The sequence below is a fragment of the Mixophyes fleayi genome, chromosome 3 (assembly GCF_038048845.1).
Source record: "Mixophyes fleayi isolate aMixFle1 chromosome 3, aMixFle1.hap1, whole genome shotgun sequence".
NCBI classification, from domain to species: Eukaryota; Metazoa; Chordata; class Amphibia; order Anura; family Limnodynastidae; genus Mixophyes; species Mixophyes fleayi.
In genome coordinates, this window is record NC_134404.1 from 289,936,588 (window position 1) to 289,951,424 (window position 14,837).

The following is a 14,837-nucleotide window of genomic DNA, read 5'->3' on the forward strand; positions in this document are numbered from 1 at the left end:
TGTAGTAATACTTTATTAATATGTAGTAATGAAAGCAGAAACCAGATTGTAGATGTTATAGAAAGGAAATGGAGAACAATAGTTCTACAACTCCAAAGGAACATTATGAGACCATCTTCAGGAGTTTTCCTGTGTTCATTGTGCCAGAGTTGCAAGTTGTTGGGGACTATTTTATCCAGAGCAGAGGTGATTGTGTCTAAGTATTATGTAGCCGGAAGATCAGTGAAGGAAGAGATGGAGAGAAGAGATTGAAGCATTGCAGTGAGATATTGTAGGTCTATACTGTAAAGGTTACTGCGTATGTGTGTGTACACTACTGTACAGGAGGAGGTGTAGGAAGAAGAGAGGAGATTGTTTAAATAGACTGTGATCAGACAGTGGGAAAGCAGAGTCTGAAAAGTTAGATACAGAGCAGAGGTGTATAAAGACTAGGTCAACTGTGCGACCATCCTTATTAGTGGAATCTGTGGACCATTGTGTGAGCTCTAAGGAGGAAGTGAGATAGAGAGGCTTGAAGCGGTAGAGTCTGAATGGCAAAATTAAAATCACCAATGACAATGCTAGGAATATCAAGAGTCAGGAATGGAAAGAAGCAGGTCCAGGAAGACAATATATTACTGCAATTTGGAGTATGAAAATAAATCCAAATACAGTGGTCTTTAAATGAGAAGGGAAAGGATAGGACTAAAAGGTTGGACAGAACAGTGATAGTGATAGATATGACTTAACTCAAGTCCTCCAAAGGAGAGTGTAGTGGTCAAAGTAAGGGAGCCATATTCTCTTGAGGCCCAGGTAAGTGGAGATGTTAGATAGATAAAGGTCAGTTTAGTGCACAATGAGCAGGTATTCCATAGAGATCAGATTATAAGGACAGAACTGGAGGGGATGAGTTAGGTGAGATATTGCCGGCCACTAAGCAGAAGAAAAGTTGGGAGTGAGATTTGTGGGTTGATCTCTCAAAGAGGGGGAGAGGGAAGGGGGTGATAGGTATGTTCTTATAAGGGAGAGCAGTTTGAGAGGTGAAGGAGTGAAAGGACAAGAGTGAAGGTGCAATGTGAATAGAATGACAAACAGTTGCTGAATAAAGAGAGAGAGAGGGAGAAAAGGAAAATACTTAACATGCTGGATCAATGTAAAAAATAACGAATACAGATAAACCTGAAGCCTATGGGCATCATTTAGAGTCGGACGCAATTTACACTGAAATCATAAGTGTAAATTGCATCCCGTAATTTACACAGTAATTAGAGTGGCATGGATCCGTGCTACTTAGAATACTGTGCAAATTGCACAAACACTCCTCGTTACCTGCATTATGGGCCAACGTGCAAGTGTATCATGCACAGCACAAGGGTTGGTTATGCTGTTTGGGAGGAGGGTGCACAGCTTTTTTATTTATTTCATTATTTTTTTTTATTTATTTATTTTTAATACATCAAGGTACCTTGCACCAGCTGAAAGCACCTGCAAAAGATATGTCTCCTAGAGACCTATCTGCGGTTGCCTTCAACTCAAAATAGCATGTAAAGTAATGAACACACCTTTACATTGCTAGGCTCACCAACTACCTCCTCCGTTTCACCTAAGCGCAGAGAGGTGGAACATGGAGATCTCTCTTAGTCGAAGTGCAAACTGAGCCGGATCTTTGGCCAAAAGTGCTTTTTGCGCTGAACTGAAGGATTTGCGTTGACTCTAAATTAGGCCCTTTGTGTTCATAGCAGAAGGCAGCATTTACATGCACCTGGTGTTTGCCAGCAGAATACTGTGACATTCCCTTGTGACCTAATTTTAGTATCTACAGCTTATACACTTACAGCTCTTCGCCCAGTAAAGTAATTAGCATTCCTGTTTTAAAAACTTATTTAATTGAACTCTATGATTGAAGCTCCTGAACAAGAAGATAACTGGACCTTTCTTCTGTGTTACTCTCCCTAGACTTTAAACACATACTTTATGTATATGGCATTTAACCTCCTATTAAAACAATACATATTATCTCCATGATAAGGAACATGTATATGAGCATGTGTGTAAACCATGGCTCTTTGTTAAATCCCAAAATTAAGGCAGTATACCAAATTTTTTTAAAAAAAATCTTAGATTTTCAATCAGATTTTATATTAAATGACAACAAAACTAAAATGAATGCAGATTTATATAAAAAGCTACTACTAACATGTACAATATTTGTAGGTTTTAATTTTCAGGGAGGTTGCCAGTTACATTTGGTCATGGGAAAGGCATTTTTACTTCTAAGCATTAATCTTACTAACAATGTGTTTTATCACAAAAATATACATAAAGGGAACATTCATAAAGCATGTCATTAGTAACCATGCAGGCAGTTATTGCAGGGCAACAGTGTATGTGTAAGTAACAAAAGATTACTTGATCTAGATTAAAAGGGTCAAAGTCAGTCTGCTCTGCCAAGACATGAGATTCAATTATAACTATTTAACATCACCAACATGAGTATTACTCTGGAAATTATTTCTCAGTAAAAATAAAACAAGTGTTTTCATCGACTTGTATATTTACCTGCCAGCCGTTTATAATCCTTTGGTTGAATATGCCAAATTCATATCGGATCCCATAGCCATACGCTGCCAGGCCCAGAGTAGCCATAGAATCAAGAAAACAAGCTAGAGCAAAAGACACAGACAAGTCCATAAAACAGTATAACAGGTAAAGCAACGGTATGCAGTTTTTGCAGTAGATTATAAGGCAAAAATATTTATATTTGGCAAAAGATAAATTTGATAAAATACACAGTGTTGAATGATAACACTAAAGGGGAGATGTATCAAACCTTGAAAAATGGAAAAGTGGAGTTGTTGCCATAGCAACCAATCAGCTACTCACTAACATTTCCTAGAATGTACAAGATATCTAGAATCTGATTGGTTGCTATGGGTAACACCTCCACTTTTCCTTTTTAAAAGGTTTGCTAAATCCTTTGGAAGCTTAGAAATACTTCAGAGACAAACTCTTCATCACTCAGCAATAAAGAACTTGTCATCATTGCACAACTTGAGTCAGTGCCAAGCTGGCAGACTCTAGTTGAACCAATTGCCCATTAGCAAAGTCCAGCTCTTAAAGGTACACTGGTCAGAGAGAGTTGCAATATCATTTTGTACTTAAAAATTGTACTTTGTTAATGTTTTGTTTTCTGTTTTTTCTCATTCTAAAAGATCTCTGCTGTAGCCTTTTGTTTTACAGTAAAAAACAAGCTAATACCATTTAATGTACAACACAACCAAACTAATTTACCCAGAGACCACTGTAACCAGGGTCATATCTTTAAAATGTGTCATATTGCGTTACCCTTATATAATGCTTTATTTCTGACAACGATGATTAAATGCTGTGATCAACTACATTACCCGCATTGCACTATAAGTGCAGCACATTTGCTCACCTATGTATGCATATTTTATGTGTTTTAATTGCATGAAAAACAAATGAAAAGCAATGTTGTTGTACGGGTCCATTCTCCTATTCCCGTGTCTCTGTGATGTTATTCCTAGGCTTAGATTAGAGGAATAGAGAGCGTACCTGCCAAACGTCCCAGTCCGCCGTTACCAAGACCTGCATCCTCTTCTATCTCCTCCAGTTCCTCCATGTCGAGGCCCAGCTGTCTCAAAACAAAAATGCAATTATCAAATATATTTTCAAAACAAGAGGTCTGCCCCATACAGCTACAGCCGGTCTCTGTTTACTCACATGGGTGACATACAGATATCTGTAGTCAATTTATTGTGGTGCTGTGTACACATTGAATATGGGTGAAGAAATATTTACTGTATATCCATAGTAGTATATATCCATATAGTCTTGTAGGACTTGTAGAAGGTAAACTGCCAAAATATGAGCTAATAAAAAGTGGAACTTTTAAGAATCTATCCAATTGTTTCTTAATCATTGAACCCACCACAATTTGTTCTTATTATGAACTGGCAGCATATATATTCTGTACATTCATTTATGAAAACTATGATTTTTGGACAAATCATTCAATAAACACAGTCTATTTCTTCCTATCATCATTCAGCAAGTTCTCAATGTCCTGTGAATGTTAAAGTAAAGTGGTTGGAGGTCACAATGTTCCTCCCAGGGGGCTCTGCAGCTGTATCCTTTGGAGAGCTAAAATTTTGCAGTGGTTCCCAAAAATGTTTAAACTATTTACTTTGGATGACTTAAACACTTGTATTAGACATCTGAATAACTATTTTAAAGCAAGAGTAGAAAACTAATATTAAATAAAAGATAATAAAATACAATAGTCTGTTTCTGAATCCTCCCGAATCTCCTGTCCTATATCACTTCAAAACTACACATTGTCCTGTAGTAACAATGACAGCGTTATATGACGTGAATACTACAGTACTCTCAAATAATATTGGTGCCGTATTCAAATATTACTACTTTATTGTCGAGGTCCACACTTTAAATGAAAAATATGGGCTTGTTCACATGGAAATCAATCACACACACACACACACACACAACTACTATGCATAGGGTATGGGCCAAAGAGGTGTGTACCAGAGTACAGTCTAGATTACTGCACATAATGGTCCCGGAACTTCAAACGCTACTGTCCGGAGAAGAATAATATGTGGCCACCACTGGTTTAGGGTACGGTATATAGAGTTCTCCTAGGCTGAAGCGACAATTCTCTCACCGCTGTGTGTGAATGAACTTTCCATTGATTGAAAACATAGCACAATGGATAGATAATGCAAGTGATTAAAGATAATACTCATCCGTTTCATCAGCCAGCAATGTAGGGTGAAAATGTAGAAAATAGGTCCCACAATAGATCCAGTGGTGTGAGAAGGTCTCCTGGTAGGAGATGAAGAGATAACCCCGGGGATTTAAAATGCACCAAACGTCACCAGATATGCCGCCAATCACCTTACACATTTCTCAGCTGTCAAGAAGCTGCTTCATCAGAGGTATATATCTGATTAGGCTCTGCAACCTGTAACGGGTACAGGCTCTACAACCATTATAGGTTGCATAGCCTGTTTGTGAGCCGAGATTTGCACTTTTTATCACTGACAAGGTGTATAGCACCCAGCACATTGTTTTTCTGTTGTTTATACAATAGACCTGCCTGTGCAAAATGCTCCCATTCCGACAATCTTTTATGGATATATTTTATGTTGCTCTATTTTATTTAAATGTTCAGTAAAACATGGGTGTAGATTACTATTTATAGGGAAACTTTATAATGAGGTCTAAAGTTCTTAAAGCAGCAATCCCACATATATTTTTTTCCTTTAAACAGTTAAAAACCTTCTAATCATGTATCTGAAAATTATTTTTATTAACCATCCTCCTACAAATCATTATCTCCTTTTTAAAATCTTTGTCGACAAACAGAAAAAATAGCTGCCGTACACAGACAAAGTGTGTCTGCTACAAAGACGCAGGCTCACAACTCTCATGTTATGTGATGACAAAGGGGGGAGAAAGAGGATGTCATAGTGCAGGGAGAGCTCAGAGGGACATTCCAAAGCCTCTCTGCTCACTATATCATGTGTCATGTGACTGTGGCTGCCATGGTAGTCCAGAAACATAAATCATTCATAGCAGCCTGAATAAAAAAAAACAAAAACAAAAAAAAAACCAAGGGTATATGGTAATATGGCTAATCTCAACATTCTTCTTTTTGCCTGCCACTGTGATTTATGTAAAAAAACACCTAATTTTCTCATGGTATTGCTGCTTTAAGAGACATTGCCTGATGTTTTTGAACATTCACTTGAAGGAGAGTATAGACAATGGTCAGCAAATTCCATGTGTCATTTAGAGCAAAGAGATTAAAGAGAGCCAACCTGGAGGTAGCCCGATCCACACAATGCACAATGGTAGGACTGTGAACGTGCAGCTTGGTGTGTTCACACAGGAAAGAGGAGTACAGCACTGACAGATCCCAGACAGTGCCTGCACACTCCACTACTCACACAGTTTTAATATCTGACCTGTTTTGTATGGAAACTTTCTTTTCTTAACTATTAATGTGCTTGGGGGGACCTAACTTCATTGGAAGGATACTACAGCACAGCAAACTTGCCTTTACAAGCCATCGCCCCTTTAAATTTTACATGCAAAGACGCCGATCTCCCGCGAGATGAAAAAAACGGGACTTTGATACATTTATCCCCTACTCTTCACTCTCACATCCCCTATTAAATTACAGACGCCACACCCATCATGCAGAAAACCACACCCCTTTTTGGGGCAAACCTGGACTCTTGAGAAGTATGATACCAGCATGACAAATAACTATCTGGAAAACTACCTGATCTTTTTTCATCAGGAAAACATCTACCTTCATCTTTCACACCATCTTGTGCATTTATACAGCAACGCAAGCAGAACTACTGTCTGCACCTAAGGGAGGTAGAATGGCCACTTCCATGCACTGGTTCAGTGTTTTGCAAAGTTAGTGCTTACTTGTGTTCAGTCAGAACTTGAAAAAAAAAGGAAAAATTATTTAAACTTGCAAAGTCTCCTAAAATTACATCTCTGTTTCCTTTATCATTATTACTTATGTTGAGGTGGAGAATGTAAATAGCTGGCCCTTAGTATTTCTGATAGTTGTAATGGAAGCAATAACGCTGACAGACTGTAAGCAGAGGAGACTGGCTAGCTGGAAAGATTACGGTAAAACAATATCCAACTTCTGGTTGCCGTGCTTGAAAATTCTACTCACAGCTAAAGAACAAGAAACTTGGCAGCAGAAAGTGATTTCCTTCCAGGCACTAAAATATCATAACAAAGAGGAACAAAACACAGAGACTGCGACAGGACAGCACCAAACATAGGCACACTGGGGGACTTTTACATATACATATATTATTTTTTGATTATTATTTATTTTTTTTACTAAATTGCATTTCATTTTTTGTGATTGTATTGTTTCATTAGCTTCTTACAGTGGACTTGTCATCCGCACATAAAGCTGCAATAGTTTATAGGAATTGTCCACTTTTAACCAACCCTCCCTAAATAAGCCTGCCCTCCACATATAGAATACAAGGAGAGGGAGTTCAACTATATATAAGGGAGGGTCCGGCCCCAATGGGCCCCCTGCTACCTAAAGTGGAGAGTTACCTAGCTCTATTACCACACTTTTCCCTGCAGGAAAAATAAGATTATTACAAAACATTACTTGTTCTTCTTGCTATTGCAGAGATACAGATGGATCGAGTAACTGTTCTAATTGCTTCTTCTAATCTTTTCACAGATCAAAACGTATGGAAATTTTTCTTTTGCACTACAGACTGATGTTCCATCTATCCATTCACCCTTATTTGTAAATACAATTTGATGTGTATCACAGCAGAACGTATACAGTTGTTAGGCTTACAAAAAATGGACACAACTTAATTGTATCTACTGTGCATGAATTTAAAGGACCAATAAACCCTCCCAAAAAATCCAATTCCCTGTGACAATACATATGCTCTTGCCTTGCCTCCACTTGTGTAAAGCTACAGTGTAAATGACTGCTAGGTAAAACTGTCACAACACAGCAACAGGGGGGCATCTCCTTCAGGACAACAGAGACCATGGGGTATATTTACTAAACTGCAGGTTTGAAAAAGTGGAGATGTTGCCTATAGCAACCAATCAGATTCTAGCTGTCATTTTGTAGAATGTACTAAATAAATGACAGCTAGAATCTGATTGGTTGCTATAGGCAACATCCCCACTTTTTCAAACCCGCAGCTTAGTAAATCTAGCCCCATGAGTGGATGTAAGACGGGTCGGTGGGAATGCCTGAATATCACGACCACTACACTGCAGAGACCTGATAAGTTTCACGATAGCTGTGTTTATCCTGTGGCAGTCTTCTGACATCCAATAAAACAATAACTATACTTACAAACCTGTAAGTGACTGATCTTTGTTTGTAAATTAGGTACAAATTCAACAAAACTACAGCTTAGTTTATTATTTGTACAAGTTTCTACTGAATAATTCACAGTGCTGGCACCACTTCATGAAAAGCTATTACAGCGTTGCCGGGCTGGTGAGCCAGAAATGCACTGCGGCTGTACATATCGATTGAGGAAAGAGGTCGTTTTAAGGATGAAAACTAATGCACTGACGAAAATATTTTCTTTTTTAAGACCAACTTTATGCACTTGTTATTGACAGTATACTGACATAAAGATGAATGCTAGTTAGTGAAGATGCAGTCAGGCTGCCTTCTCCGTGTGATGAATGCAGGTGAATGTTGCCGGATGCCAGAGCATCAGAACTATCTAGTGCACTTACTGATACTCATCATTTAGAACAATGGGAGAATATATACCTCACTACCTGTCATATGTCCAAGTGCCTTAATCATGCTAAAATGCAAGTCACATTGCTATGTAGACTATCTCATTCCTACTACATAAAATGTGGCCCACACAAGCGAAATTCTGCTGGCGTCATTCTACCAAATAGGAGGTGTTATGCATGGATTTTGGGACTGCCCAATAATTCAACCACTTTGGAGAGGTGTTTTTAGTTTAATGTCCACAATAATTGGGACACCCATTAATCCCGATACAGAAATAGCATTACTCCATATATATTCTCCAACATTTTAAAAACAGGATAGATAATCCCTAATAGCTAAACATTAGAAAGACACTAACCCTCCCTCCATGCAAGCCTTACGGAACTACATCTGGCATATCGCAAGCATGGAGAGTATTACATGCTACCTTCACGATAAATCTTACAACTTTGACAAGGTTTGGGCCCCGTGGTATCTACATGAAAGCCATAGCTGTTTACCCCCTTTGGCTCTCCCGCCCTCTAATGGTACATAGACTCTGGGCCGTCTCCGGATCCTCCAGGCTGGATGTCATACGCCATGGGTAAGAGACCCGTATATATTGATATTTGTCTTCTTTAATCTCATAGGTCATTCATCTCTGGATAGGTTGCTTATAATTTCCTTTGTAATTGGTATGGCGATATACCTGCCCCCCCCCCATCCCTGATCTCTCTTACCCCCCCCCCCTCTAGTATAAACATTTTAAATACAAGGGGACATCATGTTGCATTATAACCGTCTGTTTTATTTGCTGTTTGTATTGTTCCATGCTGTTTCCTCTTGTAACAAATAAAGAGTTTAAAAAGAAAACAAAACAGGATAGATATGTCTTAGGACATATACTAATAGCGGCTAGTACCAAAACTGGTAAAAGTCTTTTGCACCCACTTTGGTGAAGATGACAACTAAATTATAATTCAGCTTTGCAATTGAAACAATCTGTACACCTTACTCTTCTTCTGCTTCGTCCCCCTAGTATCAAATGGTTCAAATGGCACGAGTATGTAACAGATGAGAAAGGTTCAACTGATACTGATTCACATCCAACCTCAGACCAACCCCCCTCCCCATTCAGTTTACATGAATCTGCCCAACTCTAAACTATAATATGTCTGATCAATATGTCTGTTTGGAGAGCCAGCAATGTGATGCTCCAATTTGCTTTAAAGTTTGGATTGTTATTGGTCATTTCTTATAAAAATTCAATAAAAACTATTTACTCTAAGCCTCACTATTTGGCCTTGGAACACTTGGTATGCAAATTCAGTTGGCTAAATATAAACATTCACAACCAAATATTCCATGCAATGCTGATATGTTCTACATGATGGAGAATAGACATTTCACCTATTTATAGGAACTGCTGTTTGAGGAATGTAGTTGACTTCCTTACTCAGCTGATCATATTGTCAACAAACCCTTGTAGTTTACATACAGTTCCTGACTAAAGAGAAGTTCAGCGTAAGTTCTTTCTTTGTCCTACTAATGTTTACTAAAAGCACATATCCAGTACAGTAGCTTGCAGTGTGTACCTGATATACAGCTTCATCACAGGCGTGCTGGAGACCTAAATTCAGCATTGTATTCTGCAAAGTTCGGCCCATGTAGAATTCCAGAGAGAGGTAATAGATACGCTGGAGGGATACAAAAAAAAAATAACAAATGGTAAACATATCATACTTGTTATATATTACTGAATTTATACTTCAATGAACCATTATGGCAGCCGGTTATAATGCTCTTAGAACCAAGCTGCAGATCACAGAGGATGGTTACTGTTTTTAGGCAAGCACTGGCAAGCCCATAAGCCTGAGGTGTAACTCGATGGCTATTACACCAAAAGCATTACCACGTTCAAATACATGAAAATATACATGGCAAAAAAACTAGTAACTAAGGGCCTGATTCATTAAGGATCTTAAGTGAAGAGGTATCTTATTTCAGTCTCCTGGACAAAACCATGTTACAATGCAAGGGGTGCAAACTAGTTTTCTATTTTGCACATAAGTTAAATACTGACTGTTTTTTCTGTAGCCCACAAATACTTGATAGCTTATTTATACACTGAAATTTAAAGTTGATATGTGTGTGCTACATGAAAAAACAGTCAGTATTTAACTTATGTGCAAAACAGAACACTCATTTGCACCCCTTGCATTGTAACATGGTTTTGTCCAGGAGACTGAAATACGAAGTTTCTTAAGTTAAGATCCTTAATGAATCAGGCCCTAGATTATTAAAGTTTTAATCAATTACAACAACATGATGATCTAGATAACTAACAGAGGGCAATACATAGGCACGTTGCTGAGGGTGTTTATAGAAGAGAACACTGTCGGTACAGATTGCAGCTCTAATTATCTTTACCCCGTTTGGCAAGGCAGATGGACCTGGGAAAGGAAGAAGAGAATGGATAACCATCGTTCTGATGGCATGTAATGTTTTTTATTGTACTGGATTCACAGAAGATAACAGAGGTAAATTGCTACTTCTGCAATGGCGGCAGTTACTACTAACCTACGTGCTACCCTGCGCTGTGCAGTAACCTTTAACCTCTAACAACCAGATGTTTTCATCCTTTAAGAAGAAAAGTGTAGCCAGTTACATCTTACGCTGTCACATGACATGCAGGATCAGTGCGCAGCGTCCGCCTCCAGCGATCAGTTTGTAATGTTTGTAGAATACTTGGTATATGCAATGATTAAGGTGTGTACTGTCAGCAGTTTGGGCACTCTGAGTATGCGATTATTTTTTTAAATGTTATCAGAGAGTTCATTTATCCCGTGGTTTTAATACACTAATTAGGCAACTGACACTGGATTGACCAAAGCAAACTTCTGATTGGTTGTTATCAGTTACTGAACTGCATTAGTGCTCATTGTTTAGTGGTCGAACACCGTGCAATGATTGTCAAGCTCAGTGATAAGCAAACTACGGCCCGCGGGCCAGATCCGGCCCACTTAGAGGTTCTATCCGGCCCGCCAATATTTTAAAAAAGATCATTCAAATATGCATAAAATTATTAGGGCCGACCCTGTGTATCAGAACCTTCATTTTTATGCCTTCCCAGCTATTTCCTCCATTACACTTCATCCTCCTTCCTAAAAGGACACTTCATATGTCAATCACTCAAACACCTGCCCGCCCCCTAATGGCTGAAAGTCATGTGAGAAGAGATGGGTTGGGCCATATACTAAGGCGGATTTCGATTGGCTGCTGTGTTGTCAGTTAGTGTCTCACCAGAAAGACGGATCTGCAACAACCTGCTGAAATAAGTCTGTACGATCGCTGCACTTATAGAGGTAACACTGCTATATAACACCCTCCCGTCCCATTCAAAACATTTGTATTATATATTTAAATATTTGAGGTTTTTAATAAATTATATTGGCCCACCTAAAGTTTTTCTTTTTTATTTGACCCGCTCCTGAAAAAGTTTGCCCATCACTGGTCTAGCTGGTTAAAAGAAAAGTCAAGCTGGCCCAGGGGAGGGCTGGCAAATTCCAGCAGCCTATTATACCCCATTGATACTGCACCAAAAACCCTGGTTTTTGCCAGGGCAAGCCCAGACGACCCGGGTCGAGGTGCAGTATGAATGGTCCCAGATCTAATTCCCGGGTCATCAGACCCAGGATTTTTGGTGGGGTAATTCCCGGGTCTGCCCCGGGAAGCCTGCACTATGAATGTTGCAACCCCGGTTTTTCAACGCGGGTCTCACCAGACACAATGTGTAAGTGAAAAGAAAAGAAAAAAAAAAACAGCCAATCAGAGCTCCCCTTGTGATGTTGCCATGGACACACCAGGCAGACGCGGTCTACCCGGGATTTTGACTCCGGGGGAGCCTCTGCCCCCCAGAAAATATCCCGGGTGTATGAACCTGAGTGTTGCCTGAGTGGCAGTATGAAAGTGGTGTTAGGAACATTTTAAAGGTAAAAGAAATGCCCCTGAGCTGGTCAGTGACATTTGCACGTATGTGACCTGCTTTAGACTAATGGAAGCAAGTGTTAGACTGGCTGCTATGGGTTCAATCACATTTATGCTATGATATGTGCTATTACATAAATAAGTCACAATGGAGTACAATGATGAACGCTGGTGCACAAGATAATGGTGTTGCTCATCCAATCAGGTTATGTTAATTTTGTAGTACAGCTTAAACAAGTGACATGTATGAATTGCTATTCATACAGAACTGTGTGACACCACAAACTTCCTGCTACAGCTTGACAGTAGCCTGACATTATTTCTCTGTGCTTTGGGACTCTGCTTTCTGGACTATGCAACGCTCAGTCTGTAGATTTCTGCTTGTCACCATTACAATGCCTCAGTCACATGCAGCCCTATAACAGTCATATAAGTGGACGGGTCACTGACGCTCACAAGATCAGCACAATCATCTCCTGCTGTTGTGACCATCCCGATGACCTGATTATCTAGGCTGTGAGCATTCTGATGACCTGTTAATAAACAGGATACATGCGCACGATTAGAATGTGCAGACTAAATAAGGTGCTCAGACCCTAGTAAAACACAACTAAAAATTAAGGCAAACAGATGATATGTGTTGTATGAGAGTAGATATCATCTTGTATTAAAAGCAGCAATCTCGTTAAAAAACAGATGTGTTTTTTAACATAAATCATTATGGCCGACTATAAAAATAATGTTGACGTTTACAATTTTTCCTTGGTTTGTTTCTTCAGGTCGCTATTAATGATTCAGAATTCTGCACAGTCATAGACTACCGTGGCAACCTCAGTCACATGACACATGATGTAGGGAGCAGATAGGATTCGATTACCCCCCTGAGCTCTGTGCAATGTAAAATCCTGCCCTTTCAATTCCCCCTCTGTCTTCACATGGACTGTTGAGAGCTGTGAGCCTGTCCATGTAACTGACACATATATTTTGCAACCTCCTGAGAAATTTTGAAAAGGAGATAATGATTTATAGAAAAATGACAGATGCATGCTTTAAAGGAACTTAACTTGCTATTTTAAAAAATTAAATCTTCTACATGGGATTGCTGCTTTAAATATACAAACATAACATATATTATCAATGCAACCTCAATCATAAACATTACTATAATATTTGTTTCCCATGTGAACAGCGATAGTTCAACATCTCATCATTGATCACAGCAAGCTGGTGGACTTTCTACTTTTGCAAATTACATTCACATGTCCTTTTAAATCCTGTATTCCTCAATTTTCATCATTGAATTCTCTAGCTCATTTCCACTTTTAGATAATATTTGCATAAAACCCTTTCATCATTTAAATGTCTACAAACAACTCTCTGCCAGCTCAACAAACAGAAATATTTTTTCCATTCTTAGTTTTTAGTGAGGTTTTTAGTCCATATTTAAATGATCAATAAATAATAAGGACAAATAATACACATTTTTAGACACTATGACTGGCTAAATACACTAAAGAGGATATTAAATAATATAGTGGAATGTGTAACCCATAGCAACCATTCATATTCTGACCAATCCTCTGGTGCAGCTTTCAAAATGAAAATAATTCTGATCTGCTTTATGTGACTGACACAAACATTGGTTCTGGTTTATTTCCTAGTTACCAGAACATTTTGTGATTTGCATGCTAGACATCAGAATGGGACTCTATACTGTACTATAGAATATATACTAATTCATAGTACTTTATAACACTGGAGCACAAGGCCATTTTGGCAGCCCATGTGAAGCAGAACAAATATAGCAAGACCCAGGACGCCGGGACGGAAAGACTACTGCAGTATTCCTGTCCTAGGGCCCCTTCTATCTATCCCGCATTGTGCAGGGTGTCAGTGTGGCTGGGGGCAGGATGTTTGGGGGATTCCCCCATTCCGCAAGCCTACAGTCGCTGAGAGGTCAGACATTTGTTACTAAGGTTTGGCTGCAAATCAGATTAAATGAGCTCCCCACTGATTCACTGCCAGAGTGCCCTTTACTAATGAGCAGCCTCCGGAGGATAGTGAGACATTGCAGGGGTAAGTGTTACTATGGGGGGGCTGTGGGGGGAATGTGCTGCTACAGAGGGGATGTGTTCTTACAGGTGAGGAAAATGTGTTACTATGGGGTGGTGAATTAGGTGTTGCTGCAGAAGGGAGAGGAGAAATGTGTTACTACCGGTGATGGAGAAATGTGTTACTATAGGTGGTGGGGAAATGTGTTACTATAGGTGGTGGGGAAATGTGTTACTATAGGTGGTGGGGAAATGTGTTACTAGAGGTGATGGAGAAATGTGTTACTACAGGTGATGGGGAAATGTGTTACTATAGGTGGTGGGGAAATGTGTTACTATAGGTGGTGGGGAAATGTGTTACTACAGAGTTGATGGAGAGATTTGTTACTACAGGTGATGGAGAGATGTGTTACTACAGAGGTAATGGGGGAAATGTGTTACTACAGGTAATGGGGGAAATGTGTTACTACAGAGGTAATGGGGGAAATGTGTTACTACAGGTAATGGGGCAATGT

General features: G+C 39.2%; 1 protein-coding gene across 2 annotated transcripts in view; it reads right to left on the reverse strand.

Annotated features, from left to right (window-relative positions):
• PYGB (glycogen phosphorylase B) overlaps window positions 1-14,837 on the reverse strand; it is a 64,724-nt gene that overhangs the window by 25,228 nt on the left and 24,659 nt on the right. For both annotated transcript variants that reach the window (XM_075203774.1, XM_075203773.1), the window contains exons 2-4: window positions 9,880-9,981; window positions 3,556-3,634; window positions 2,539-2,642 (exon numbers count right to left, since the gene is read on the reverse strand). In XM_075203774.1, coding sequence (XP_075059875.1) covers window positions 2,539-2,642; window positions 3,556-3,634; window positions 9,880-9,981 — 285 coding nt within the window. The remainder of the gene's footprint in view (window positions 1-2,538; window positions 2,643-3,555; window positions 3,635-9,879; window positions 9,982-14,837) is intronic.